This window comes from Silurus aristotelis, assembly GCF_946808225.1.
Source record: "Silurus aristotelis genome assembly, chromosome: 4".
NCBI lineage: Eukaryota > Metazoa > Chordata > Actinopteri > Siluriformes > Siluridae > Silurus > Silurus aristotelis.
The window spans coordinates 36,508,563-36,536,207 of NC_139577.1; the positions used below are offsets into that span (position 1 = coordinate 36,508,563).

A 27,645-nucleotide genomic window follows, 5' to 3' on the forward strand; every position below is an offset into this window, starting at 1 on the left:
TTGAGATTTAAACTCATGACCTGCTGAAATGCTGCCCCTGCCGCACCACCCTAATACAGATACAGAGTTAGAACATGTGACTCATTTAATCTACAAACAAAAGAGAAAATGCAAAAAATCTTTATTTTTTTTTTCTTTTTGTAGTACAGAGTGAAAATGTGAGAGTTTAATGCAGAGATCAAAAAAGCTTTCATTCCATCTCTCTCTCTCTCACACACACAGTAACATGCCTGACTATAAGCACAATAAAGAGCACAATAATTTTGCAACTTCAGATAACAAAAAGTGTGTGCGTGTGTGTATATTTACGTGCTTCATTTATTTACATGGAAATTAACTGTGAGGCTCCGCACAAATCCTTACATTACCATTTAAAACTTTACTCTGTGTGGATGTGTGTTCTTTCACTCTGCTTCACCATTAGCTCTTAATGATCCCTCCATCTCCTTCACTCACAAAGCGCTTTCTCCCCCTACCAGAGGAATAAATGTGTTACATCACTACACACAAGTGCACACGCCACACTTTACAAATACAAAATTTGACATTTTCCCCCTAATACTCAGAACCCCGAATTCTTTGTCATCAGAAACCACCTATAGTGTGTATCATGATTATGATGGAAACCCTTCTCCACACTGAGGCACTATGCTCAGGATGTGGGACCACATGGTTTTTAGATATGATTGCTGAAGTTTTACTCATGAATGCTTAGTTTTGTACACCTCAGGGATTCCCTCAGTATAAAGCCTACCTGCTACGACTCGAGTGTAAATATTTTAAACAAATGTCCCGAGTTATGGACACTGCTAGTAAAACACATCTGCTTATCAAATATGCAAATGCCTACCTTGAGGGACAGGCATCTCTGAGCTGCTTGGTGATGACCGATTGCTGATGACAAACATCCACAAACGTTTCCAAGATGGAGTGAGCATGAGGAACATCCAGGCTGATCTCCGGCAGCTCATCATACACACGCTGAAAGCCCTACACACACACACAAAAATCAAAAGTAAATACATTTGGGAAAATCTAAAAAAAGCATATTCAAAATATGGCACTGGCATGTACTCATAGGAAGGAGAGAGAGAGAGAGAGAGAGAGAGAGAGAGAGAGAGAGAGAGAGAGAGAGAGAGAGAGAGAGAGAGAGACTGTGGAGATGTTTGTTAGCTGTGGTTCATATGGGTCCTAATTTAGGCAATTTAATTGAACTGAAAGAGAAGACCAATTTAATCAAAAATCTTTTTTTTTTTTTTTTTTTTTTAGTTAAATTGATTGAGATCAACTCTGAAAGTAAAAAAAAGAAATTTAAGATACATGCCACTGTACATGTCACTGAATACAGAAAATATACCATCATTGTCTGAAGCCCTCTTTAATCATTACTTTATCTATATTAAAATCTGTCAAAACATACAATATCATGTCAAATATAGAACATCAACTACTCAGTTTTATAATTTGAGTAATCCGTTACGAAAGGCTCCCCATCTGAACCACAGAGCGCTACTGAGCTAGTGGGTCAAATTTAGTCAAAGCTCCTGCACACTCTAGATAATAAAATATGCATCATATGTGCATGATGCAGCAGTCATTTATAGCGCTACTGTACATGCATCAGAAGGCAATGGTATAATCTGTAGATACTTTAGGTGCTTAGGTCTCAGCTCATCCAGAACCATCCTGCAGCAATGAGATGATAAGATTAATCATGTTCAGACTGTGAAAGGTTTTGGGAACACCAGAAATTGGCCATCAAATAACCTTTAAACTTCATCTAGATCAATGGACTCCAAACTTTTTTGCACCACGGACCGGTTTAATGTCAGACAATATTTTCACGGACCGGTCTTTAATATGTGGTGGATAAATACAACAAAATAAAATGATACAACCATAAAAAATGGTATTTTCTAAATATAATAAATGTAAATCTACTGTGTTGTTTTTTGTTCATTTTGCTCACTTGGGGGTTTGAATTTAGTGGCAATGTATTGTGTGTTAGCGGCCGGAGCCCCTTCAAGAAGGTAGCTAAGATAAGATAAAATAAACCTTTATTCATCCCACAGTGGGGAAATTTCTATGCTACAGCAGCAAGACAAAGAAAAACAGATGCAAATATATATAAAAAAAGAATATACAAATAAATAAAAACATTATTATTATTAACAACAAACAAAGAAATAAATGCAAATATATGAAAGAGAGAATATACACACTATAATAACAGTATATACACAGTGCAATGTACAAATACAAATAGGGGGAGAAAAAAGTACGCATTTCAGGTAATATTTCAAGGTGGTACTGCACGTAATTGCGGGTAATATTGCACATAATATTGTACATGATTCATGTAATATTGCACACAGATAATGTTATTGCACAGCTTAAAAAGTAATGAGTGTTGTATTTTGGTGACTGGTTTTACTGGGAACAGCTTTGGTTGTAAAGTCTAAAACAGCAGGGAGAAAAGACCTTCTGTAACGCTCCTTCAGACACTTAGGATGCATCAGTCTGTCACTAAAAGAGCTGCTCAGCGATGTAACGGTTACATACAGGGGGTGAGAGGCGTTCTGCAGCAATGATAGTTTTGTTACCATCCTCCTTTTTCCCACCTCCTGTACTGTGTCCAGGGGAATCCCCAGGACTGAGCTGGCCTTCCTGATCAGCTTGTCCAGTCTCTTCCTGTCTGCAGTAGAGATGCTGCTGCCCCAGCAGACCACTCCATAGAATATGGCTGAGGCCACCACAGAGTCAATAAAAGGTCTTCAGTAGCTCTCCTTGCACTCCAAAAGACCTTAGTCTCCTCAGCAGAAAGAGTCTGCTCTGCCCTTTCTTGTAAATTGCCTCAGTGTTGTTTGTCCAGTCCAGTTTGTTGTTTAGGTGAACACCCAGGTATTTGTATGAGTCCACTCTCACAATGTCCCTTCCCTGAATGTTCACTGGTGATAGTTTGTTTGTGCCTATGGAAATCCAAGACCAGTTCTTTCGTTTTCCCCGCATTTATCTGGAGGCAGCTCCGTTGGCACCAGTCCACAAAGTTCTGTATAAGTCCTCTGTACTCTCTGCCATCGTCGGTCTGATTACGAATGATGATAGAGTCATCAGAGAACTTCTGTAGGTGACAGGTTGCTGAGCTGAACATGAAGTCTGCAGTGTAGATGGTGAAGAGAAACGGGGCTAGAACCGTTCCCTGCGGGGCTCCAGTGTTGCAGACAATCATGTCAGACTCGCAGTCACGAGTCCTTACATACCATGGTCGGTCTGTGAGGTAGTCCAGTATCCAGGCAGACAGATGATGGTCCACTCCTATGTACACCATCTTATCCCTCAGGAGCGCAGGTTGAATGGTGTTAATAGCACTAGAGAAGTCAAAAAACATGACTCTCACAGTGCTCCCAGCCTTTTCCAGGTGTGAAATATCCCGATTTAGGAGGAAGATGAATGCATCTTCCACTCCAATGCCAGGTTGGTAGGCAAACTGAAGTGGATCCATTGATGGGCTCACCAGAGGTCGGAGATGAGTGAGCACCAGCCTCTCCAATGTTTTCATCAGATGCGAGGTCAGCGCTACTGGTTGATATTCTCCGAAGTCTTTTGGGCGCGGCGTCTTTCGAACAGGCACCACGCAGGATGTTTTCCATATCTGTGGCACCTTTCCCAGCTTCAGGCTCAGGTCAAACATGTACAGTAATATGCCGCACAGCTGGTCTGCACAGGTCTTAAGTAGCCTGGAGCTGATGCCGTCTGGGCCTGCAGCCTTCCTCGCTTTGATCTTCCTGAGCTCCATTCTCACCTGGGCTTCTGTAAGGGGCAGTGTGTATTGGATGGAGTGTTGACTGGAGGGAATCGGCGGGGGGTGGGGGGGGGGGGGGGGGAGTTAGGTGTGTTGTGTATTGTCTGTGAGCTGCTTGCTGTGGAAGCAGAGAGAGGGGATTGCAGCAGGGGGGGACTGGATGGGGGCAGAGGAGGGTAGCTGATCGAATCTGTTAAAGAATAGATTGAGATCATTCACCCACTTCTGGTCACCCACAGCCTGAGCAGTGATGGTTTCGAGCCCCTTTTACACACACCGCTGACATTGTTTTGCTGCAGCTGATCCTCCATCTTCCTCTTGTAGCATGCTTTTCCTTTCCTGATCTTCTTTCTCAGTTCTCTCTGGACAGTTTTCAGCTCTTCCTTGTTTCCTGATTTAAACACCCTCTTCTTCTCTTTAAGGAAAGTCTTTATATCAGGGTTGATCCACGGTTTGTTGTTGGGAAAACACCGTACAGACCTGGTGGGTACAGTATTCTCCACACAGAAGTTAATGTAGTCCGTAATACAGTCTGTTAGACTGTCAATATCCTCCCCATGTGGACTGCACAATTTCTCCCACATAGTTGTTTCAAAACAGTCTTTCAGAGCCTCACTGGTCTCATCAGACCATGTCGTCACTGTGCGGGAGGTAGCTGGTTGCCTGCATACAAGAGGTTTGTACACAGGTAGGAGATGGACCAGGTTGTGATCCGATCTTCCCAAGGGGGGGGGGGGCTGCTGATGTATAAGCCTCCTTTGAGTTGGCATAGAATAAATCCAGTGTTTTATTGTCTCTGGTGTGGCATGAAACATACTGAGTGAATGTGGGCAGAGTGGATGGTGGGGCATGATTAAAATCTCCAGAGATAATGAGAAGTGCATTTGGGCTCTGTGTTGACAGTCTGTCAACAACAGAATGCAGGACATCGCATGCCGATTCACCGTCAGCAGAGGGGGGATTATACGCAGCTATCGCGATAAAATGCGAAAAATGATGAGCAAGCCGTGGCGACTGTGGCAAATAAAAACTCCCTTAGATGTTATGAGGAAGGAACCTTGAGAGGAACCAGACTCAAAAGGAGAACACATCCTCATCTGGGTGCCATCAAGAGTTTGATCATAAATCTTTCAATAATACAGAACACTGGAGTGTGAGAACTAACATGAGCACTGGAGTATAAGATTATAAGTGATGTTCTTTCTGCAGTCTTATACAGTCTTTATGGTTAGTAGCTCCTAGTTTTATAAGCTCAGCATTTGTGATCATCACAGATCCAGCATCAGCGTCTCCATGCCAGAGCCTTTAAACACTCCAGGAGGTCCAATGTCAAACTCCACACATGTAGCGGGATCCAAATGGCACGTCTCTAGATGGTTCGGGATGTTTGCGACACATGGCTCCAGCACGGTTCCCCCGTCTTCTCCTTCTTAGCTCGCGGGGAATATCCAGTTTTTCTTCTAGTAGCATCGGCATGTTGCGGAATGCTAACAGCTGATCCCTGGTGTAAACAATAGGACCTTGGCTGTGAACAGAGTTTCCAGACGCGACTGTGAACAAAGTCCAAAGGAGCAGGAAAAGTAGGGCAAACTCGGTGGCTTTGTTTGTGTCCATTGTGCAGTTTCCAAATTTACACGCATACACTTAAAAAAGAAAAAACACAAAGTGCCGGTACACTATAAAATAAATTAAAAAAAAGCACAAACTTTACAGGAGCTGCTGCAACAGGCTGCCACTTGGGCGGCACCTAGATACATCTCAGCTGATGGAAGTAAGACCGAGGCATCATGACCTGCATCAAGAGTAAGTCATCCGGTAATTTTCCAAAATAAAACATTGTTCAGAATAAGATAAAAGTTATGTATTCTTTCTGTGCGGCCCGGTGCCAATTGACCCACAAACCGGTGTGGCCCGGGGACCACTGATCTAGATGATTGAGCTCCACTTAAAACCAAAATGATCAGGGAGAAAAAAAATCACAGTGGTATAATCATACGCGCACCTTAAAACAGACCATTTGGAAATTAGAACGTAAATGGCGCCAAACCAAAATTAATAGTATTTCAAATAGCATGGAAGGAGAATCTCCTGAGTTCTAGAAAATCTCTTAGTGCTGCTGATCAGCATATTTCTCCTCCCTCATAGAAAATAACAAGCGGAATCCTAGATTTTTATTCTGTACTGCAGCAAAATGAACAGGAAAAAGCACTGCACTCACATGCACACCATCAATAGGTAGTAATGATTTCATCAACTTTTTTTATTAATAAAGTTGAAAACATTAGGAAATAAATCCAGACAATTAATATAAATCCAAACTATTTTTTAAATAACCCTGTAGACAGCAGTGTCATTATAACAGACAAAATCAATTACAAAGTTTTACTCCAATTCAAGAAAACGACTTCATTTAATTTATTTCCTCATCAAAATTATCAACCTGTATTCTCGATCCCTCGCCTACAAGTTTCCAGAAGTAATTAAACCGGTTCTAAAATTGATGAAATCCTCCATCAGCATTGGTTATGTACCTAAATCCTTCAAACTGCAGTTATCAACCCCCTAATTAAGAAACCTGACCTTCTGCTGCCTCTGGGTGAAATTATACATAAACATTTGCTTCCATTGCTATGCTGATGACACACAGCTGTATATTTCAGCAAAGCCAGATGAGAGAGATCAGCTTAAAAATGTTGAGGGGTGTGTAAAGGACATTAGACAGTAGATGCTTGATAACTTTCTTCTGCTCAACTCGGATAAAACAGAAGTACGTTTACTAGGACCACATGCAGCTAGAAGTAAACTTTTCCGATTCCGTAGCATCTCTGGATGGTGTTTCTGTTTCAGTGTGTAGAGCAGTCAAGTATCTTGGTGTGATTATTGACCCGAGTCTTTCCTTTAAGTCTCACGTGAATAATATTAACCAGGATCTCCTTCTTTCACCTTAGAAATATTGCTAAAATTCTAAATATGATGTCGTTACAGAATGCAGAAAAACTAGTGCATGCTTTGAAGGCATGAACTAGAAGGCATGGAAATGGAGAAGTCCTCTCCAGCCTCCCTTGTTGGGCCGAGTGACATTGAAGAAATGTGAGCTGTGTCCAAGCTAGAGTTAGCTGGGCCAGGCAAGAAGCGGAAGCGTTCCCAGCAATCCCCATATGCGGCCCGTGCCTTTTCCCCGCAAACTTCACTGTACGCAGACATAGTCGGCTTTAAGGGTGCAGCTAGGGGGGGAGATGCCCAGGTTTGAAGAGACACTAGCTGGCTCTCTCTCCCCAGGTGAGGCATCGCGAAACGCTCTGGTATTGCCTACAAAAGCCACTTCGGCTATAGTAGTTAGGGCTTACGCAGCGACAGGTCAGGCCTGGGGTCGCCTCCACACGATGCTACTGAGGTAGTTGAGTCCCTCCACAAGGAGGTTGTATGCCGCTAGATTGCATCTGTTTACCATGTGGTGTGAGCACCACCAGTTAGACCCAGTCAACTGCCTGGTTGGTTCAGTTCTGGAGTTCAGTTCTGGAGTTTTGCACGAACAGTTTGCCACAGGGTTGGCTCTGTCCACCAGGAAGGTTTGTGTGTCCGCTATCGAGGCTTATTGTAACCCCACTTGCAAGGGCAGTCGCTGGGGAAACACCCTCTTGTGACAACACTTCCTACGTGGCACCCGGAGGCTGAGGCAAATCTTGATTTCAAAGGTATTGGAGACCTGTTAGTAATTTCAAGGTGTATTTCAAACAGTTTGTTATTCGACCATGTATTCCATTCCTCACCACTTATTTAGTACATAGCCATTTATAATAGGTCTATATTCCGAGGGAAAAATTTGGCATCCAGTCACAGTCTGCTTTAAAGCTTTCTTAGCAGCTGCATCAGCTCGCTCATTTCCTGAAAGTCCAACATGTCCTGGAATCTAACAGAAAATTATATTATAGAATTGATTCTGCAGATGATCAACTTTGGGTAAAATAGTATCAATCAACGGATGGTTATGCTTCAAAGATTCCATTGCTTGAAGGCACGATTTAGAATCCGTAAAAATTATAGTGTTCTTCAGTTGAAAATTATCAATATGTTCCAAAGCTAAGAGAAAAGCACAGGCTTCAGCTGTGAAAATTTAGCATTTTCTTGGAATTCTAATTCCATACTGTTGATGTCCAGTCACCATCGCTGCAGCTACGCCATTTTCTGCCTTTGATCCATCCGTGAATATTGGTAAGTGTCAGGGGTATTGACTTCTTATGTCCATATAGTGCTGTCTATAAAGATTTGAATGAGTCACACCTTTTTTATGATGTCCTAAAACCATGTTGATTACAGGCTTCTTTAATATCCAAGGAGGCAAGGAACTGTAGTGTGTTTGACGCAAGTTGTCCAAATTTACGTTCAAATGTCGTAATTGCGGCTTAATACGAACGCAGAAAGGTTTGATGGATCTTGGTTTGCTCTCATACAACTGATCTATTTAGTGGAGTCTTTAGTCAGTAGGTGTTTGTGAGGTAAAGGAGCAGATCTGGAGGGATCATGAATATGGAGTGTTTGGTGAACTGGGATATTTGGCTGCTGTCGTCTCCTCACATTCACACGTTCACTCAGGTTTGTTGATGGTGGTGTGGTGGGTCGTCTCTTATCCCAGAGATCCTCATGTCTGCGTTACCTTCTGGTTCTCCCTTTTAGTTATGCTGCCATAGCGAGTCTTGCCGGAGCCCAAACTGCAGTGTACTTCACACAATAAGGACACAGAATAATCCATATCCTTCTCCCCCAGTCTCTCTCTCTCTCTCTCTCTCTCTCGTTAAACATGCACCTGAGGTTCCAGTGACCACTGTTCCTGCCCTTCTTCCCTCCTTGGAGCTTCCCACTTCGTCCAGGCCTCCTTCTGGATAGTGTTCTCTTCGACTCGAGGCCACTCTGTGCAGCTGGAGAGGTTTCTCATCAGCGCCTTGGGTGGTTCCATGAAACGCCGGAGTGAGAAAAGGAGCTTTGAGGATGTATTTGGACTGTAGTTAATGTCAACAGTCTGCTACACTGACTCAGGACTACAGTGGGCTTCTAAACTCCATCACTGTACCCCGGAACATTGTAATAAATGGACATTCTGTGCCACCCAGATTAGGATGAGCTTCCCTGTTGAGTCTGGTTCCTTTCTTCTGTATCTCAGGGAGTTTTTCCTTCACCACAGTCTTGTTCATCAGGGACAAACTTACACCGACAAGAACACCTTATTCATTTTTATCACCACATTATCTGTGTAAAGCTCCTTTAAGACAATGATCATTGTTAAAAGTGTAATACAAATAAACATGAGATGAATTGAATATCTGAATGAAGGTCTTTGAATGTGAATGGAAGAAAATTCTATTCAGAGGTTTGACTTACCAGTCTTCTAAAAGCTAAAGGCAGTGCATTTAGAGGTGCAATGCATAAATTGCGTAAAGTGCTTGGGCCTACAGATTAACCTCAGTCTTCAGCACCGCACCAGCGTGACCGATATCCCAGTGTTCTCATGTGTTAACGTTTAGCAATAGATTAAACAAAAAAGGAGAAGAGTAACCATGACTAAATAGACAACATTTTAAAAGTCTATGCCTCAAGCAGCGATTTCAGATTACCGTTTTGCAATAACGAGTCACAAACACATCCACTGCTGCTTATCCTGGTTTATTAAGTAAGATGAGGTTTGTCACAGTACTTAAGATGAGGCTCCACTGAACAACATGCAGTAAAGCAAATTTGACCAAACAAAACCAAACAATGGTGTTGTAATTTAGATAGTTATTCTTTTGTTTTAGTCACAGTACTTCAGTAGGTATATTGTATGCGTTTTGGAATGACATTCGCATAAAAACGCCATCTTGTTGGTAAACATATGCCTGGTACAATATAGTGTTACAAAACAAATGAGACCACACACACTAAAAAAAATAAAAATAAATAATAATATTGTAAAAGAGGCGAAATCTCGGGCTTCAGTCTCCACTCTATAGGCAGGTGTCCAGGTGATGTTTATTCTGCACCACCTATCATTTCAAACCTTTTATTTCCAGCCACTAACATTATGGGAACAAAAAGAATGATGGAAAAATTTAGCCAATGAGTGCAGGATTCTAACGATATATGGGAGGATTTTATTACCCATGTGGGCGAGTCTTAGTTTTATTACTCTTTACAAGCTCTTAGAGGTCAAACAGCACACGTGCACAGTGACCGTGCAGAACCGAGACCTGCGTCCACTTCCTGGTCAAACAGCTTGTTTCCAGCTCGTGCTAACCGGACTTTGTTTACAAAAAAGTTGTTTTATCTGAGATTTATAACGTTCTATAACATTGTTTTGAGCAATATCAACTTTAAATAATGGACAGTAAAGCTCGAAGTGTCTTCTTTTTAAAGATATTTAAATTGTGTATGTAGCCCACTTTTATCAGGAACTGTAGAAATTAAAATGTTTGGTAGGTAATATTCTCAGCTGTGAGACCCAAAAGCTGTGGCGAAGGCTAACAGGTTTATTGTTGCATCTAAATTTAAATGTTACCCGGTTCATCTGGTCCAGTGTGATGAGTCCAGACTTTCCAAAAGACTGCAACAGTTTCACCATCGACTGAATTGCTGCATCTCCATTAGACTCCAACACCATCAACACTGCCTACACACACACACACACACACACACACACACACACACACACACACCTTAATTACTTTATACCAAGAGGAAAAATCACCATTATCACCACTAAGTAAATCACACTAACTATAATATTTCTACCTGCATCAAATGGTCAGATTTTGAAGAAAAACCTACCCAACCGTAAGAATATATTTTAAGTCTAAAAATCAGCTCCTCAAGCCAGACTTAAAGCACTGACTGAATAAATTAAGTTTATGTAATCAAAATATTTAATATGCAGGCTATTTGTTGGTATAATGAAGACCACAGCAGATGTTTCTCTTATAAACCCCAAAGTTCTGGAACAACCTTTCAATCAGTGTTCATGTCGAGGTTGAACACCTTTAGTCAGTAGGTGTTTGTGAGGTAAGGGAGCAGATCTGGAGGGATCATGGATATGGAGTGTTTGGTAAACTGGGATATTTGGATGCTGTCGTCTCCTCACCGTCACGCATTCTCTCAGGTTTGCTGACTGTGGTGTGGTGGGTCGTCTCTTATCCCAGAGATCCGAGATTGAGGCCAAAAACATATTTAGTCAAGTCTTTAGTCAGTAGGTGTTTGTGAGGTAAAGGAGCAGATCGGGGGGGGAATTCACTCAGGTGTGTTGGAGTTTTTTTCTTCTTACCACTGACACCTCTACATTTTTCAATTTTTTTTATGGCATAATTAACATTTACAACATTTAGCGTTTCTCCAGATCAGTTTTGTGACAATTTCTAAATTAAAATCACTACTCAAAATGTCATTGTTTTAATAAGGGCAAGTATGTGTGAGGTACATAAACTGTAGCCTTTCATAGTAGGCAGTACATAAAAATGTTATAAACAATTACAGATTTAGATCACATTGATGTATGTATACCTCATAGACCAGTTCATGGTGAAAGTGTGGAACCTCGAGGTCACGCAGGCAATGATCCGCCTCCAACAGCTCACCTGAGACCAGGTATTCCTTTAAAAGCAAATTCATCTAAACACACACACACACACACACACACACACACACAATATAAAAGTTAAGTAATTCATTTTTATTGTAAATTGATGTTGACTGGCATGGGGGAAAGTGATGGGCTTGAGTGCACAGGTAATCCAGCTCACTTTGAACTGATAAAAACAAAAACACACACATTGTAAGCATACCTATAACTAACCATCTAGCTTTTAAAATAACAGTATATATACAGTGGTCCCCCGGGAAGGTTAAGTTCTAAGTGTTCCGAATTTTGGATGCACCCCTGCGGTACCTAAATGAATTTATCTAGACAATGTCACTTTAATACAATATGATGTTTTGAAAATTTTCTAAAATTTGTTGGTGAAAACAGTTTAAAATTTTATTCCTAAAGTTCCTGAACAGTCGGGCCCGCTGCGAATTCCAACGGATTTTAAGATAAACTTGCTGTTAGTTAGGTTCCAAATGAGAACCCGCTAAATTTTCTGAGCTATGAATTATCGGGAGTCGATTTTATACACCTTAAACCATATCATATTATAGGATAACATCAAACCTCCCTTTTACATACAAGATCCTAAAAAAGTTTGAACATCAGCAAAATCAATACTTTCACAGAAATTAACCCACATCATCGCCTCCACTGTAAGTTTATTAAAAAGAGTTGTGTGCTTCTGTTGCTCAATCTCAGCCGAGCATTTGATACCACAGATCATGTTTTAAATGTTCATGTTCCTGAAAGAGCTGTTCATTTGAAACTTTCAACAATATGTCAAAACTACCAAGAGGTAAAGGGAATAACATTGATTATGTTACAATGGCACTTGACATGAGGTAAAGTGTAGGCAAAAAAAAAAAAAAAAGTGCAAGAATCTGAGTGACTTTGACGATGAGCACATACAGTGAGGAAAATAAGTATTTGAACACGCTGCTATTCTGCAAGTTCTCCCACTTAGAAATCATGAAGGGGTCTGAAATTGTCATCGTAGGTGCATGTCCACTGTGAGAGACATAATCTAAAAAAAATAATAATAATCCAGAAATCACAATGTATGATTTTTTTTAAACTATTTATTTGTATGATACAGCTGCAAATAAGTATTTAAACACCTGAGAAAGTCAATGTTAATATTTGGTACAGTAGCCTTTGTTTGCAATTACAGAGGTCAAACGTTTCCTGTAGTTTTTCACCAGGTTTACACACACTGCAGGAGGGATTTTGGCCCACTCCTCCACACAGATCTTCTCTAGATCAGTCAGGTTTCTGGCCTGTCGCAGAGAAACACAGAGTTTGAGCTCCCTCCAAAGATTCTCTATTGGGTTTAGGTCTGGAGACTGGCTAGGCCACGCCAGAACCTTGATATGCTTCTTACAGAGCCACTCCTTGGTTATCCTGGCTGTGTGCTTCGGGTCATTGTCATGTTGGAAGACCCAGCCTCGACCCATCTTCAATGCTCTAACTGAGGGAAGGAGGTTGTTCCCCAAAATCTCGCAATACATGGCCCCGGTCATCCTCTCCTTAATACAGTGCAGTCGCCCTGTCCCATGTGCAGAAAAACAGCCCCTAAGCATGATGCTACCACCCCCATGCTTCACAGTAGAGATGGTGTTCTTGGGATGGTACTCATCATTCTTCTTCCTCCAAACACGTTTAGTGGAATTATGACCCAAAAGTTCTATTTTGGTCTCATCTGACCACATGACTTTCTCCCATGACTCCTTTGGATCATCCAAATGGTCACTGGCAAACTTAAGACGTGCCTGGACATGTGCTGGTTTAAGCAGGGGAACCTTCCGTGCCATGCATGATTTTAAACCATGACGTCTTAGTGTATTACCAACAGTAACCTTGGAAACGGTGGTCCCAGCTCTTTTAAGGTCATTGACCAGCTCCTCCCGTGTAGTTCTGGGCTGATTTCTCACCTTCCTTAGGATCATTGAGACCCCACGAGGTGAGATCTTGCATGGAGCCCCAGTCCGAGAGAGATTGACAGTCATGTTTAGCTTCTTCCATTTTCTAATGATTGCTCCAACAGTGGACCTTTTTTCACCAAGCTGCTTGGCAATTTCCCCGTAGCCCTTTCCAGCCTTGTGGAGGTGTACAATTTTGTCTCTAGTGTCTTTGGACAGCTCTTTGGTCTTGGCCATGTTAGTAGTTGGATTCTTACTGATTGTATGGGGTGGAAAGGTGTCTTTATGCAGTTAACGACCTCAAACAGGTGCATCTAATTTAGGATAATAAATGTAGTGGAGGTGGACATTTTAAAGGCAGACTAACAGGTCTTTGAGGGTCAGAATTCTAGCTGATAGACAGATGTTCAAATACTTATTTGCAGCTGTATCATACAAATAAATAGTTAAAAAATCATATATTGTGATTTCTGGATTTTTTTTTTTTAGATTATGTCTTTCACAGTGGACATGCACCTACGATGACAATTTCAGACTCCTCCATGATTTCTAAGTGGGAGAACTTGCAAAATAGCAGCGTGTTCAAATACTTATTTTCCTCACTGTAGTTTCAAAAAGGTTGGTGAAGCCTGCTCTAGACTTTACTACTTCTTGGGTACCAATTAATGTTAAGGGATACCAGTTTGAAACACACTCCTAAAATAAATGTTCAATTTACCTTTAATTATATCTTATTATTAATAATTAATTATATTCATCTATATCTAGTCATCTGTAATTTAATAGTCTTTTTTAAATTCACACCAATGCAAGTGTAATTTTGTCAGGGAACAACCAGCCACACCTCCCTACAATGCTCTAACCCTCACTAAGCCTTTCCCTGCTTTAATTACCTACACCTGTTCCCAATTACTTCAGAGGAAGTGCTCAATATAGGATTGACTTTCGCGCTCTCTCTCTCTCTCCACACATTTGAGATAAAAAAAAAAAAATGAAAACATGTCTATGTCTGGTACAACCATGTTGAAAGCTCAGACAGTGGCACCGGAACCAAACCCTGGAGAAATGTTGAACTGTAAACTGTTTTGAACACGAACCATGTCTACAGCACCATATATATTCAACTGCTGCTATACATAGTGTGGCACTATATTGTGCTTTGTAGCTCTATGTTGTTTAGGTAGCACCAGAGTTCTGGAGCAGAGTCATTTCACTGTGTACTGAGTCAGTTATATATGCTTGAAATGACTATAAAAGCTTCTTGACTTGATCACAGCAGAGGCAGTATGAGGCTATGGGTGATGTTCTGCTGAAAAGCCCTGGGTCCTGGCATTCATTTGGATGTTACTTTTACACATGCCACCTACCTAAACACTGTTACAGATCATGCCCACGGAGTCCATGTTAGCACAAGCCCAAGCATTTTTGGAGGAAGAAAGGGGGACCTACACTATATTACACCAATGTTCAATGTTGTGGCTGATGGTGTAGGTGTACGCTGCAAGTCAAGTCAAGAAGCTTTTATGGTCATTTCAACCATATATAGATCATGCAGTACACAGTGAAATTAAACAACGTTCCTTCAAAACCCTGATGCTACATACAACAACATTGAAACAACAATCACAGAAACAAGGACTAGTAAGGAAAATCCTTGCTGCATAAAGTGCATGTGTGCAACCTGGTGCAAACAGACAACAGACAATACACAAAACAGCTCTGCCAGGAAACCGGTCATAACGAGATAAAGTGAACAGTAGCAAAAATGTGAACAGAATATTGTGCAAAAGAACAAATAGCAGCAATCCCGGAAGATGTGCAAAAACGGCATGTAAACACTTTGTGGTAATGATGTAGTGTGAGTGGTACTGAATCATGGGTGTGCATTTAAGGCATTTGGCAGAAGTCCTAACCCAGAGTGACTTACAAAGTGCTTTGAATAAACTCGGATTCTGGGTCAGATACAGGTTCATTAGGTCACCATCAGTCCAAGTCTGTTGTTGCAGTAAAATCATGAACATATCGGTTTCCACTGTTAAAATAGTATCAGTCACCAGCATAATAAAGTTGAAGAATGAATAAAAAGACATTAGATACTGAATGCTTGTGAACTTCTTCCTACTTAATTCATACAAAAACAAACCCCACTAGGACTATTACTGCTTCACATGATTGTTAAGTTAAATTATCAATACCTCTTTGACAAGGAGTTTTACAGGTCTTTGACCACCACCCACTCCCCACACGTTATCCAATCGCACAATCTCACTCTTCATGGACAGCATGACTGATGCTCGATCCAGAGCCGCCCTGAAACACATTCAATACACAGTTCACATAATGCACCATCTATGATGATTTCTAATCCAATATAAATAACAATATAAAATCCCACACTGTGTAAAAACACATTACCCACAATCACCAGTCCTTATTAAACAAACCCATACCGAGCATGCTCACAATCCACTTTTCCTTTGTACTGGTCCAGGAAATCCATCCCCAGGGCATGGTCAGCAATGGCTCGGGCAATAAACTGCCCCAGCATCTACAAAAGGGAGGGAGGGGTTGTTGCACAAACATACTCAAAGGTGTATCCAAAATAAGCTCTGATAGCTGACAGAGTGTATGTGCAATTTTGAGCAGCTTTGGATGGGCATTACCTGTGGAGCTTCAGGTGTATCCAAAATAAGCTCTGGCAGCTGTGCGAGAATGTGGTTGAAGGCAGTAGTCATGTCACCCTCATTAAGGACTTGTTTTGCGATTAGGTCAGACAACAGGCGGGATGTGAGCTCGCGCTGACTGGCTTTACACTCCAGAGACAAACACACAGCCAGAGACGGGAACACACACTGGCGTGGTCCCAGGTCCAGCTCCTTCAAAAGCATCTTAAACAAGCCCCATAAAATCACTTTTACCACCTGCCCCATACATGTACCCCTGCACAGTTGCAATCAGAAATATTAAAACCCCCAAAAATTAAGAATTTATCAATTGAAGATTTTTCAAAGAGCAAGATTCTGCTTTTGATGACTGCTTTATGAGTTGAGTGTTAGAAAAAAATCCAGCATTTTCTGTGTGTTTAACCGGATGCTTTGTTTAGATAGCCATGTCAACTCTCAATTCAACTCTTATATAATATTGTTGTTTTTAAAGCTTTGACAGTTTTAGTGACTTAAAGTAGAGTTAAAACATAATTGTTTGGGAACTCCATAAAGATCCTTCATTTGTTCCAGCTTTGATGCATATATAAACCCCACCCATGACGCTATTAAAGGTCAGTTGCAATCATGGGAAAGAAAAGGAGCTTCCATAAAAGCTGAGACAAGAGATTATTTCATCACAACTGAAAGGCTTTGGTATAAAAAGATTTCCAAATGTAACATTCCAAGAGGCACCACTGAAAGCTTGTATCAATTTAATCAGTACAACTGAGAAAACCCCTACAGGCTGACCTGATGAAGGCTGGTACAAGTGCTTCAGTGGCAACTAGAAGACCTGCATTGAATAAACAAGGACTTCATATACAAATCGCACCTAAACAGGTGTTAAGAGTGTTAAGTCTTTTCTTCTGTTGTCAAAATAACTTAAATATGCATCAACTAGGGCTGAAACTGTTCCCCGAGTAACTCAAGCAGTCCATTTAACTACACACGAAGCACTGCGTTTCCTACGGACCATTATTACTGATGCGCCACCCACTAAACTCTGACGTCTCATTTATAAACAAGACTGGAAATGTACGTAGGCCACTTTTCATGCAAAGATTGTGCGAACTGTGTGAGCAATTCCTCTTCTGCGTTTCCACGCTGTGTGTACGCAGAGCTGAGAGTGAAGCTGTAACAATTCCTCTACTATTTCGTACAAAAAAATAAAATAAGGCAAATGATTGATTTCTATAGTTTTATTTATAAATAGTGCGTTGAAAAAGTCCCTCTGCAGTGGCCGTGCAAAGTTGGGAGTGAGCACGTTTTTAACACTAGCGATAAATACACAGATTTCGTGTGTGGAAAATTTTAAGCAGCTTTCAAGCAAGAAGACAAGAAAACCACATCACGATTCTGGGTAAGATTTAATAAATAAATACACAAGCAAGCATAATGATGAGTTTCAATAAATGAGTAGTTTCCTATTCCTTACTCTATACGCCACTGTAGAGGGACTTTTCGAACGCAAATGTATTTACATTTTCATGCAATTTGGCTTTTAAACTCACTAAAGGGGTTTAGATTTCAGATATTCTTTTGTGCAATTTCAGCAATAAAAATTTGAATTTTTCTTAAAATGAAACAAGTTAGTTATTTATTTTAAGAGCCCCGTCTTATTTTCTCTCTTATTTACTATTACTCTTTAATAAAGAAAAAGTGCTTCTTATCCAATTACTCAATTAACTGCAGCACTAAAAATAAATATTTTTTGTTGTTTGAGGTTTTTTGTCATTTATTATCATTCATCATCACTACAATGTTTTGAGTGAGGGGTTGACTATTTCTGATTGCAGCTGCACACCGCATGTGCATACCGTGTGTCAGCCTTCCACCAAAATATAAAACAGCACCCTCCTGTGGTACGATTCATCCTGCACATGTAAGAATTTACCTCCACTTCTTTGGTGTCTCCATGCTCAAAGTACTCCTGTATAATAGGATTCATCACCTTCTCCAGCTCTCCTTCCTCCAGTTCAGGAACCACTTTGGCATACACTGTGTCACCCTACACACACACAAACAATTATATCTGCAAGATGGTGATAAACAATTCTAGGGAATCTTCCCGTGGGCTCACCACCTGCAGGAGGGACCGTAAGGGACGGTGCTGTGAGGATTGGGCAGCAGTCAAAGGCGGGGGTCTGCTTAGACTGCTGCCCCCGCGACCCGGATTACGGATAAGCGGGAGAAAATGAATGAATGAATGAATTCTAGGGAATTGCGTATTACACTCACCTGTGCAGACTCATCATAGTTTGGATCTTTACAATCTGGTTCCTCCATTTCATACACCAAACCAGCAGCTCCCCACACACCCTTACCCCCAGCTCCACCTACACACACACACACCCCCTTTGAAGTGCAGTGAACAGTCATAACATTACAGTAACACACTTGTGTAATTCGAAAGAAAACAAACAACATTATATATATATCTCACGCACACACACACACACACACACACACACACACACACACACACACACACAGTTTTCTTTATTTTCATGACTATGAAAATTGTAAATTCACACTGAAGGCATCAAAACTATGAATTTACAAATGTGGAATTATATACATAACAAAAAAGTTAACTGAAAATATGTCATATTTTAGGTTCTTCAAAGTCAAGAATGCCTCAAGAGAATGCCAAGAGTGTGCAAAGCAGTAATCTAAGCAAAAGGTGGCTACTTTGAAGAACCTACAATATGACTTTCAGTTGTACAGTTGTAGTTTTTGTTATGTATAAAATTCCACGTGTTAATTCCACAATTCAGGCTCAGTGTGAGTTGATGTATGAGTGTAGAACAGCATTAGCACGGTCATTTACCTTTCTTTGGCAATCCTCTTCCTTTCCCCATGCGAGACTTCCTGTCATGTGTTTGTGTTTTTCCCTTAGGGCTAAGAGGGTCAGGCACATCTCCACTCACACACTCGGACAGAGATTCACGGGTGGAGTCACGGGAGGATGATGACTTTCTGAGGCGACGTTTAGCCTTTGCTTTGAGTCGTGCCTCATGAATAGCCTTTTCCTGTGGAGTCCAGTTACCATTCACCTCACCATCAATCAGATCATCATCATACATGTTCTCTGAAGCCTCACCCACCTCTGTCCCAGCTGAGAACACACCTGTCCAAACACACACAGACCCACACACATAGAGCAGGTCAGTGCATTAACAGCATTTAAATTATTTCCGATCATTAAGGTTGTGATACAATCACACCATCTGAAAGCAAGACATCACGCAATTCACAATTACGATAACATTTATACAACGAACCAAATAGTTATAGAAAAATCTTGTTGCAGTTCAAACTGGGAAATGCCAGATAAGAAAACACAAAAAGGTTCTAAAGTTTGGTCTTTTTAACATTAGATCATTTGCACCCAAAGCACTCATTGTAAAGGAGATGATCACAGATTATAATCTCTCAGCAATCTGTGTCACTGTTATGTTCAAAATAAAAATCTTTTTGAAATTCAGTGCGGCTTATATTTGGGTGCGCTTAATAGACCGGAAATTACGGTATACGAGTCTAAACGAGTCGACAGCATCAGGACGTTTATAAGCATGAGCCCCCTCAGACTGGTAATGGGGGTGGTGTAGCAACCATTTATAGTGCCATTCTTAATGTTAGTCAGAGATTAGGATTCAGGTTTAAATCATTTGAAGTGTTTGTTCTTAAAGTTGTACTTCCAGATATTCACAGAAAATTTCTACTATCTCTCGCTCTGGCCACCGTGTACAGACCCCCAGGGCCCTACGCTGATTTTCTCACCTAAAACTCCACAACTACACTGTTTTACATGTACAGGACAGGAAGAGCTGTATGATGTTATTACCAAAACCGAAACAACATCTGTTGTGTGTTAGAATTCATGGGTTATATTTATATTAAGTTTGTAATCTTGCGTACCAGTGTAGATTTATTCATTACTAGAGACTCAAAGCACTTTTGTACATCGCTCTGGATAATGGCGTCTGCTAAATGCCACAAATGTAAATGTAGATCCCATTCCAACTAAACTACTGAAGGAAGTGTTCCATACAGTTGGTGAGTCTCTTCTGAATATTATTAACTCCTCACTATCGTTAGGTCACGTCCCTGAATCCCTCGTTAGCAGTTATTAAGCCCCTCATTAAGAAACCTCATTTGGATCCAAACACGCTATCGAATTACAGACCCATTTCAAATCTCCCATTTATGTATAACATTTTAGAAAAGATTGTCGCTGCCCAGTTCTGTTCCTACTTACAAGAGAACAATATCTTTGTTCAGTTTCACTTGTTTCAGTCAGGTTTCAGGCTCCATCATAGCACAGAAACTGCTCTAGTTAAAATCACTAATGACCTGTTTTTAGCTTCAGACCAAGGCTTCATCTCTTTGTTAGTTGTACTAGATCTTAGTGCTGCATTCGACACTATAGATCAGGGGTGGCCAACCAGTCAGACCGAGAGCCACATTTTTTTTTACTGTGTTACTGCAAAGAGCCACATCATACACATGGGCACACATGAACATCACCCATCCCTTCCTCTCACACACACATGCGCACACACACACACACACACACCCCTCTGCTCAGCCAGATTTATTGTAAATGTCACACACCAACATAATGACAGAAATTGACTCCTACAGTTCTAAGACCACAGGACAGTCATTTTCAACAATGAAAATTGTTTGCACTGTCTCACACACACACCAACTCTTAGTTTAACCAAGTCCAGAAACAAAAATATAATAATTTACAATAGCGTTTTTCTTTTACTCTGCATGTTACTTAGTGGGAATTTTGGCATCCTTGCCTTGAACAATCCCCTTCAAATCTGCCTCGTATTCCGTTGTTGCCACTCGAAGCAATTCTTTCACATGTGTGTCAGTCAGAACAGATTGATGCTTTGATTTCATGTGTTTCAGGGTAGAAAACACAGACTTTGTGTTTTTCTTATGTGCGTGTTCACTTCACTTGAGTTCAGTACGGTATTTTCGTCAAATGCGCATGTGCGTGAGATGAATATACCGCAAAGTTTCCCAGTAGGGGCAAAAGATCATTTAAGTCTTAAAAATACCGTATTAAACTCAAGCGAAGCGAACACGCAAATTTAAAAAAACACAAACACAAACTTCGATATGAACGTAAGAGCCGCATGAAACCAGCCAAAGAGTCGCATGCGGCTCGCGAGCCGCGGGTTGGCCACCCCTGCTATAGATCATGACCTTCTCCTGGATTACATTCAGGAACAGGCATTAAGCTGAATCTTACCTGTCTGATCGTTACCATTTTGTAGATTTAAATGGAGAGCTATCCAGGTTAATTCTAGTAAATTATGGGGTGCCACAAGGTTCAGTCCTAGGACCCCTGATTTTCACAATATACATGCTTCCCTTAGGAAATATTATTAGAAGGTATGGGATTAGCTTCCACTTTTACGCTGATGCTATATATCTCATCGAAACCAGGCGATACAGCTCAATTAGCTCGGATAACTGAGTGTGTTAAAGAAATAAAAGACTGGACGACTCATAACTTTCTACTACAGTGGTCCCCCGGTTATCGAACTTAATTCGTCCCTTAAAACCATTTGAAATCCGAAATGTTCGAAAACCGGACCTAATTATCCCATAAGAAATAATGGAAAACCCAATTAATTCGTTCCCGAACTCCACCAATACCCAATAATTAACCATTTTTTCCTGTTTTTAGCTGTATTAATACTGTCAGGAATCCCCCTTCGGTGGCTGTCATACCTCGGTGCTTCAGGGAATGCCCTGTTCCTTCGCTCCTGCGTGCCCCGCCCACATCGAGCTCATCGCAATCGGGCTTCCTCCGTAAAGCACCGTGGATATTATTTCCGTTCGATAACCGACCACTGTATTCAATTCTGATGAGAAGCTCCAGCATCTCAACCTGCATTTGGAAGGATGTTCTGTAACTACTAATTCAACAGTAAAAGACCTGGAAGTTATTTTAGAGCAACTTTTAAAAATCATAAACAACCAAGTTACAAAAACAGCTTTTTCCACATTAGAAATATTTCTAAGCTAAGAAACATGTCTATATCTGATGCAGAGAAGCTCGTCCATGCGTTCACGACCTCCAGACTGGACTATTGTAATGCATTACTAGGTGGATGTCCTGCATCATTAATAAACAAGCTACAGTTTGTCCAGAATGCAGTCAGTTATTACAAGGTCGAGAAAATATGATCATATAACCCCAATCTTATCATCCCTGCACTGGCTTCCTGTTAAGTTCCGAATCCACTACAAACTACTGCTAATTATTTACAAAACACTAAATGGTTTATCTCCCATGTATCTGTCAAGCTCCCTGAGATCTTAAAACTCTGGACTTCTAGTAGTTCATAGAATAGCAAAGTCCACCTAAACTCTGGAATAGTCTTCCTGACAGTGTTCGGGGCTCAGACACACTCTCCCAGTTTAAGTGCAGATTAAAGACGTATCTTTTTAGCAAAGCCTACACATAACACACATCACATCATAACCTTGTGCTCTAGAACATCTGATCACATCACATTATCAACGTGTGCTGTTCATCATTAACAGCAGCTACGCTAATTCCTCTCCACTGCTTCTCTTTCTCTCCCCATCCCGAGGTTTCCTGAGGTTGCTCCAGCTCCAGTCACGTCCCACATAATGAAGACTGTGGACCTTTAAAGAATCCCACTTCATGTGGAGTTTAGACACTGGACCTCTGAGTGTTTAAAGGCTCTGGCATGGAGAAGCTGGTGTTGGATCTGTGATGATCTCAGTTGTTGAGCTATTTTATGAGCTGCTCACTTTGCTTTTGAGTCTGGTTCCTCCCTCATTCATCTAAGGGAGTTTTTCCTTCACCACAGTCACACCAGACTCCATCATCAGGGATAAACACACATTATTCGCCTTCATTCTTAAATTCTGTAAAGCTGCTTTGAGACAATGTCTGTTGTGAAAAGCACGATGGAAATAAACTTTACTTGATTTGTAAATTTATGAAATGTAACTCAGTTTTGGAGAACACAATTTGAGAGACTTTAGACCCATTGTTCACCCAACTAAGTTCCATAACTGATAACTACATGGTTATTTCTGATTGTATGTGTGCTGGATGCTGCTATGTCCTGATCAAACTGTGAAATGTGCTGTACTTTAAAATTGCAGCCAAAGTGTTTTTTTTTTTTTTTGTTAAGAATTATAGTGTCAGGTCAAACTCTCACATACAGGCCAGACTGGAACTACCAAGGCCAAGAACAACCCGCCCCCCTGTAAAAGCAGCTTTTAGTGCCGAGAACATTTAGAACTGTTAAAGCTGTTCACTGCAGCCTGAAAACTAGCAGTTAGCTTATCTGCTAGAGAAGAGTCTGCATTCACTGTTCTGTAGGATGATGCTAAGTTTTTGACTTTGCTTGGATCTAAAAATCAGAAAGATTTATTGTCCAAGTCCACAGATAGTAGAGGAGCCTATGCACTTAGCCAACTTAAAACAGCAGCGATCCATTAACTTCTTTAATTCCAATTATACACTGATTTAAAAGCTGGAGACGCCTCACATTCTGATTTAGTTTTATAAATACATAAAACGAAAAGAAATAAGTGAGAAGTGTTTTATTCCTGCCCACTGGTTAAAACACACACACAGTTTGTGATAAGTAAGAGGCCGTTTAATGCTGAATGTGCAAACAAAGATAAGAACTGATAACATACATTTGTTTTTAAAAATTGTGCTTTTTTTTCCTACTGTGAAAAACCCCAGATGTTAGACATTCACACTTCCTACTAATAAAAACCCTGCTGTAGTCATGGGGTTTTAGAAACAAGCTCAATAGTGAAAACATTTCTGTCTGTGTGCAGATTTACTGGATACAATTTCTGTTATTTACATATTAAAACTACTGTTAGAAATGGCAAATGATTTCATTTAATTTATCTTTATTTGCACATATGGTAATGGAAAATATATATTTAAATACAGAAATGCATTTCCATTTTGTGTATTGCATTTTAAGTTATATGTTTCTGCTGGTTCCATAGTCCCACATCGCTATTACTCTACTTAGTAACACGTCCTACTGCAAACTCATTATAAATCATTAAATAAAAGAAGTTTAGCACAAATGCTAGCGCGCTAACGTGAACCCAAGTTCTCCAGCTGCGCATGCGTGTTATTACATGCGCTGCACTTAGTGCGCGTGCGTTCAATTAGTGCGCATGCCCAGTCGTATTGTTTAGCTGAATGCTAACAGGAAAGGTTTAAAGAAATATACACGTTTTATTCCATAAATATTAATCCGAACTGATTATAATATATAATACATATATTGATCCCACAATGCACTATTATAACAAGCACTAACTAAAAAAAATAATGTTGACCAACTCCAGCTGGAGCACATGGTGGAGTGAAGGAGCTCGTGCAAGTTCCGTATCGCGCGCGCGCGCGCACACACACACACACACACACACACAGTATAAACCGGGGTGTAAACGCGCTTACCATCGCCCTGAGCTGCACAGTTCCATGCCTCCACCTCCGCGGCCATTTAGTTGCTGATTTAAAGCCTGTTTACACACAGAGACAGAAAGAAAGCGCTGCAGTGATTCATTCAGCTGAAACCTGAACACGACACTGATATGCAGCGTTTCTACTCCGTGTGTAGAAGTCTGTACGTGTGAGAAATGCGTGTTGTTTTCTTTACCTTTCTCTCCGACTTTCTGCTTTATTTTTACTCTCTGAGTAAACACTGTTTATAACGTCACTCTCCCACCACGTGACCAACTGGGGGGGGGGGCGTGACTTCCACCCAATCAGATTTTAACAAGAGTTTAAAGGTCAAGCTGTTCGAGTATCCGTTACTATGTCGCGTTCACAGCTGGTAACTCGGAATTTTTCAACTCGGTACCACATAATTCCGTTTAATCATCTTAGATCATCATTTTATAATAAATAATGGTCTATTTTCAATATATAACAGAAGTTCTAAGTAAATATAGCAGGTAGTTAAGAAAGTAATTGACATGCAGGTTATATGGATTTTTATTTACTTACATTTAGATCAATATTATACCATGTTAATGAAGCTTAAGAAGTAGTATTTATTTTATTGTATTTTATTTTGGAATGTTGTAATTCTAAATTAAATGTGATTTTAAAAAGATAGAACACAATCCACTAAAGGAGAAGAAGAAACCTTTACAAAGTGAACCTCTACAGTGTAACTGCAGTATGCTGAAATACAGCTGTAGCTCTTTAGTAAAAATATATCAGTGATCTAATCTGATCTAAAGCAATCTACGATGCCACATGGTGTCCTGCTAATATCAGAGAAGAAACACACAGCATACAGTATGGCACATATGTTCTTTAGTTTCATTCTGCACTCGGGCAGACACATGTGGTACACAGTGAAATGTATCAACGTCCCCCAGGATTAAGGAGCTACATTAAACATAGTACTGTCAACACAGTGAGACACTGTAGCACTGACCAGTAGAGTTTGTGAAAATAAACTATAAAAAAATAAGTTTTGTACATGTAAATGTAGCATGTCTGGAATGGACAACCTCACCCACAAGGACCACACAACCACTTAGTGATGAGATCTGGTATTTTTTAATCTGTTGATAAGGAGAAATCATCAGTTCAAAACGGGGTAGCAGCTCCTCCCACTCTGATACACATTTAGTGTTGTTTATAGGGAGGACCGCACAGTGCATGCGTCCACCAGCCTCATGCAGGGAACCTGAGGCCAACGCAAAACGCACGATGAGAAACCCCGGATGTGCCCCGCTGATGACACTCCCTCCCCAAACAAGTACTCAAAGAAAAGTTCCTCTACATTTTTAGATATTTAAACAAAAATGATTCTTGAAAAAAAACTTTGTGAAATTTTTTGTGAAGTTCATTACTTCAGCATGAATATACACATATGGAAAGTATAACATTAATACAAAAAATAATAATAATACTTTGAAAAAAAAATAAAATAAAATAAACATTATTACAGAAATATATAAATAAAAGGGAAACTCGAAACAAAAATCTAGTCAAAGTACCTTTTATACCAGTTACATCCTCCCCCCTGAACTTTACAAATTTCGACTACAGGGATAATACACACTGGACTCAGACCAACTGTTATTTAGAATTTTGTGCAACATAATATGTTTCCCACTTACAGGGAAGGTAAGAACAGCAGGTTGATCAGTCCACTGCAATCACCCGCAAAGGGTGCCTGAAACACCATTCGTTTATAGATGTAATTTCATCTCAGATCCAGAACAACAGTGTAATGAAAACATTGACTCAAAGGCACTTTACTTTAAAGTTTAAATCTCACAAAAAAAAAAAAAACAGTGCATTCTTATTTTAACAGAGATCTTATAATCCCGGGAGCTTAATCCCGGGAGCACAATCATTTGCCAAAGACGTTCTTACACCCATAGACACTGACGCGCCACTACCATTGGATGGTACGTCAAAATCTTCCAGCTCCAATGGAAGAAAGTTAGCTTGCAACAATAAGTTGCGATGAACAGTTTTCTCCTGGCCCGTTTTAGTGTTATGTAAACGGTAAATATGGCACTGAGGGTTCAATCCAACTACCCTGTAAGGTGTGGACTCCCACCTATCTGCCAGTTTTCACTTCCCACGTTCACCTTTGTTGGTCTCCCAACTCAATATCACAGCCCTTTGTTTTCCTGTTGTGCAATTCGGCCTGCTGCTGCTGGCTGGCACAGATGTTCCCTTGAGCAACAGTTAGAGCTTCTTTCAGGTCAGTTCTCAACCTCTTTACATACTTGTCATAGTCAATGACATCACTGTCACCCTCAAGGTTACTAAACATGACATCCACAGGCAGCTTTGGAATTCTGCCAAACATTTTTAAAACGGGGCATACCCAGTGAATTCATACACAGTACAGTTGAACGCAAAAGTCAGTGTATAAAGCATCTGAGACCACCTATCCTTGGACCTAGGCGGCAATGCCCTGATCATGTTGCCCAAGGTTCTATCGAACCTCTCGACAAGGCCAATGCCCATGGGATGGTAGGCGGTTGCTCTGGACTTTTTCACTCCTGCGACCTGCAACAGCTCTCGAATCAACTGACTTTCAAAGTTAGCTCCCTGATCAGAGTGGATCCGATCAGGGAAGCCATACACACAGAAGTATTTGTCCCACAATTGCCTTGCCACCTGCCTCGCTGACTGATTACGGCACTGAAAAGCATGAGCCATATGGGAAAAACACATCTACGTTATGACCCTTGGAGCTTTCTGCGGTCCAAAAATCAATGCATACAAGCTCCATAGGCCTTGATGTTCTTACACTCTCCAGCGGGGCTCTGCCTTCAGGTTCGGGCGTTTTACTAATGACACAGCGCTGGCAACATTTGACGTACTTGCGAACATCATGTTCCCACCCGACCCAAAAGAACCTTTGTCTCGCCAGGTGCATGGTTCTACTTTGGCCCTGGTGCCCTGCTTCATCGTGAATGCCCGTCATCACCTGCGCAACTAAAGACGATGGAACAATGTACTGTAACCGTTTCTTTCCTGCCAGATTATCTTTCCTTACACGATGCAGAATACCATCAACCATC

General features: G+C 40.7%; 1 protein-coding gene across 1 annotated transcript; it reads right to left on the bottom strand.

The window, feature by feature from the left end:
* Positions 1-104: 104 nt before the first annotated feature.
* pdcd4a (programmed cell death 4a) lies at positions 105-24,867 on the bottom strand. The gene is made up of 12 exons (XM_083538936.1): positions 24,741-24,867; positions 24,539-24,603; positions 18,866-19,165; positions 18,274-18,371; positions 17,930-18,043; positions 15,994-16,218; positions 15,781-15,878; positions 15,526-15,640; positions 11,327-11,434; positions 10,332-10,442; positions 851-990; positions 105-472 (listed from the first exon to the last, which is right to left on the bottom strand). Exons 2-12 carry the CDS (start codon positions 24,582-24,584, stop codon positions 421-423), a joined length of 1,407 nt encoding a protein of 468 aa, XP_083395062.1. The 5' UTR covers positions 24,585-24,603; positions 24,741-24,867; the 3' UTR covers positions 105-420.
* Between the last annotated feature and the right edge of the window lie 2,778 nt (positions 24,868-27,645).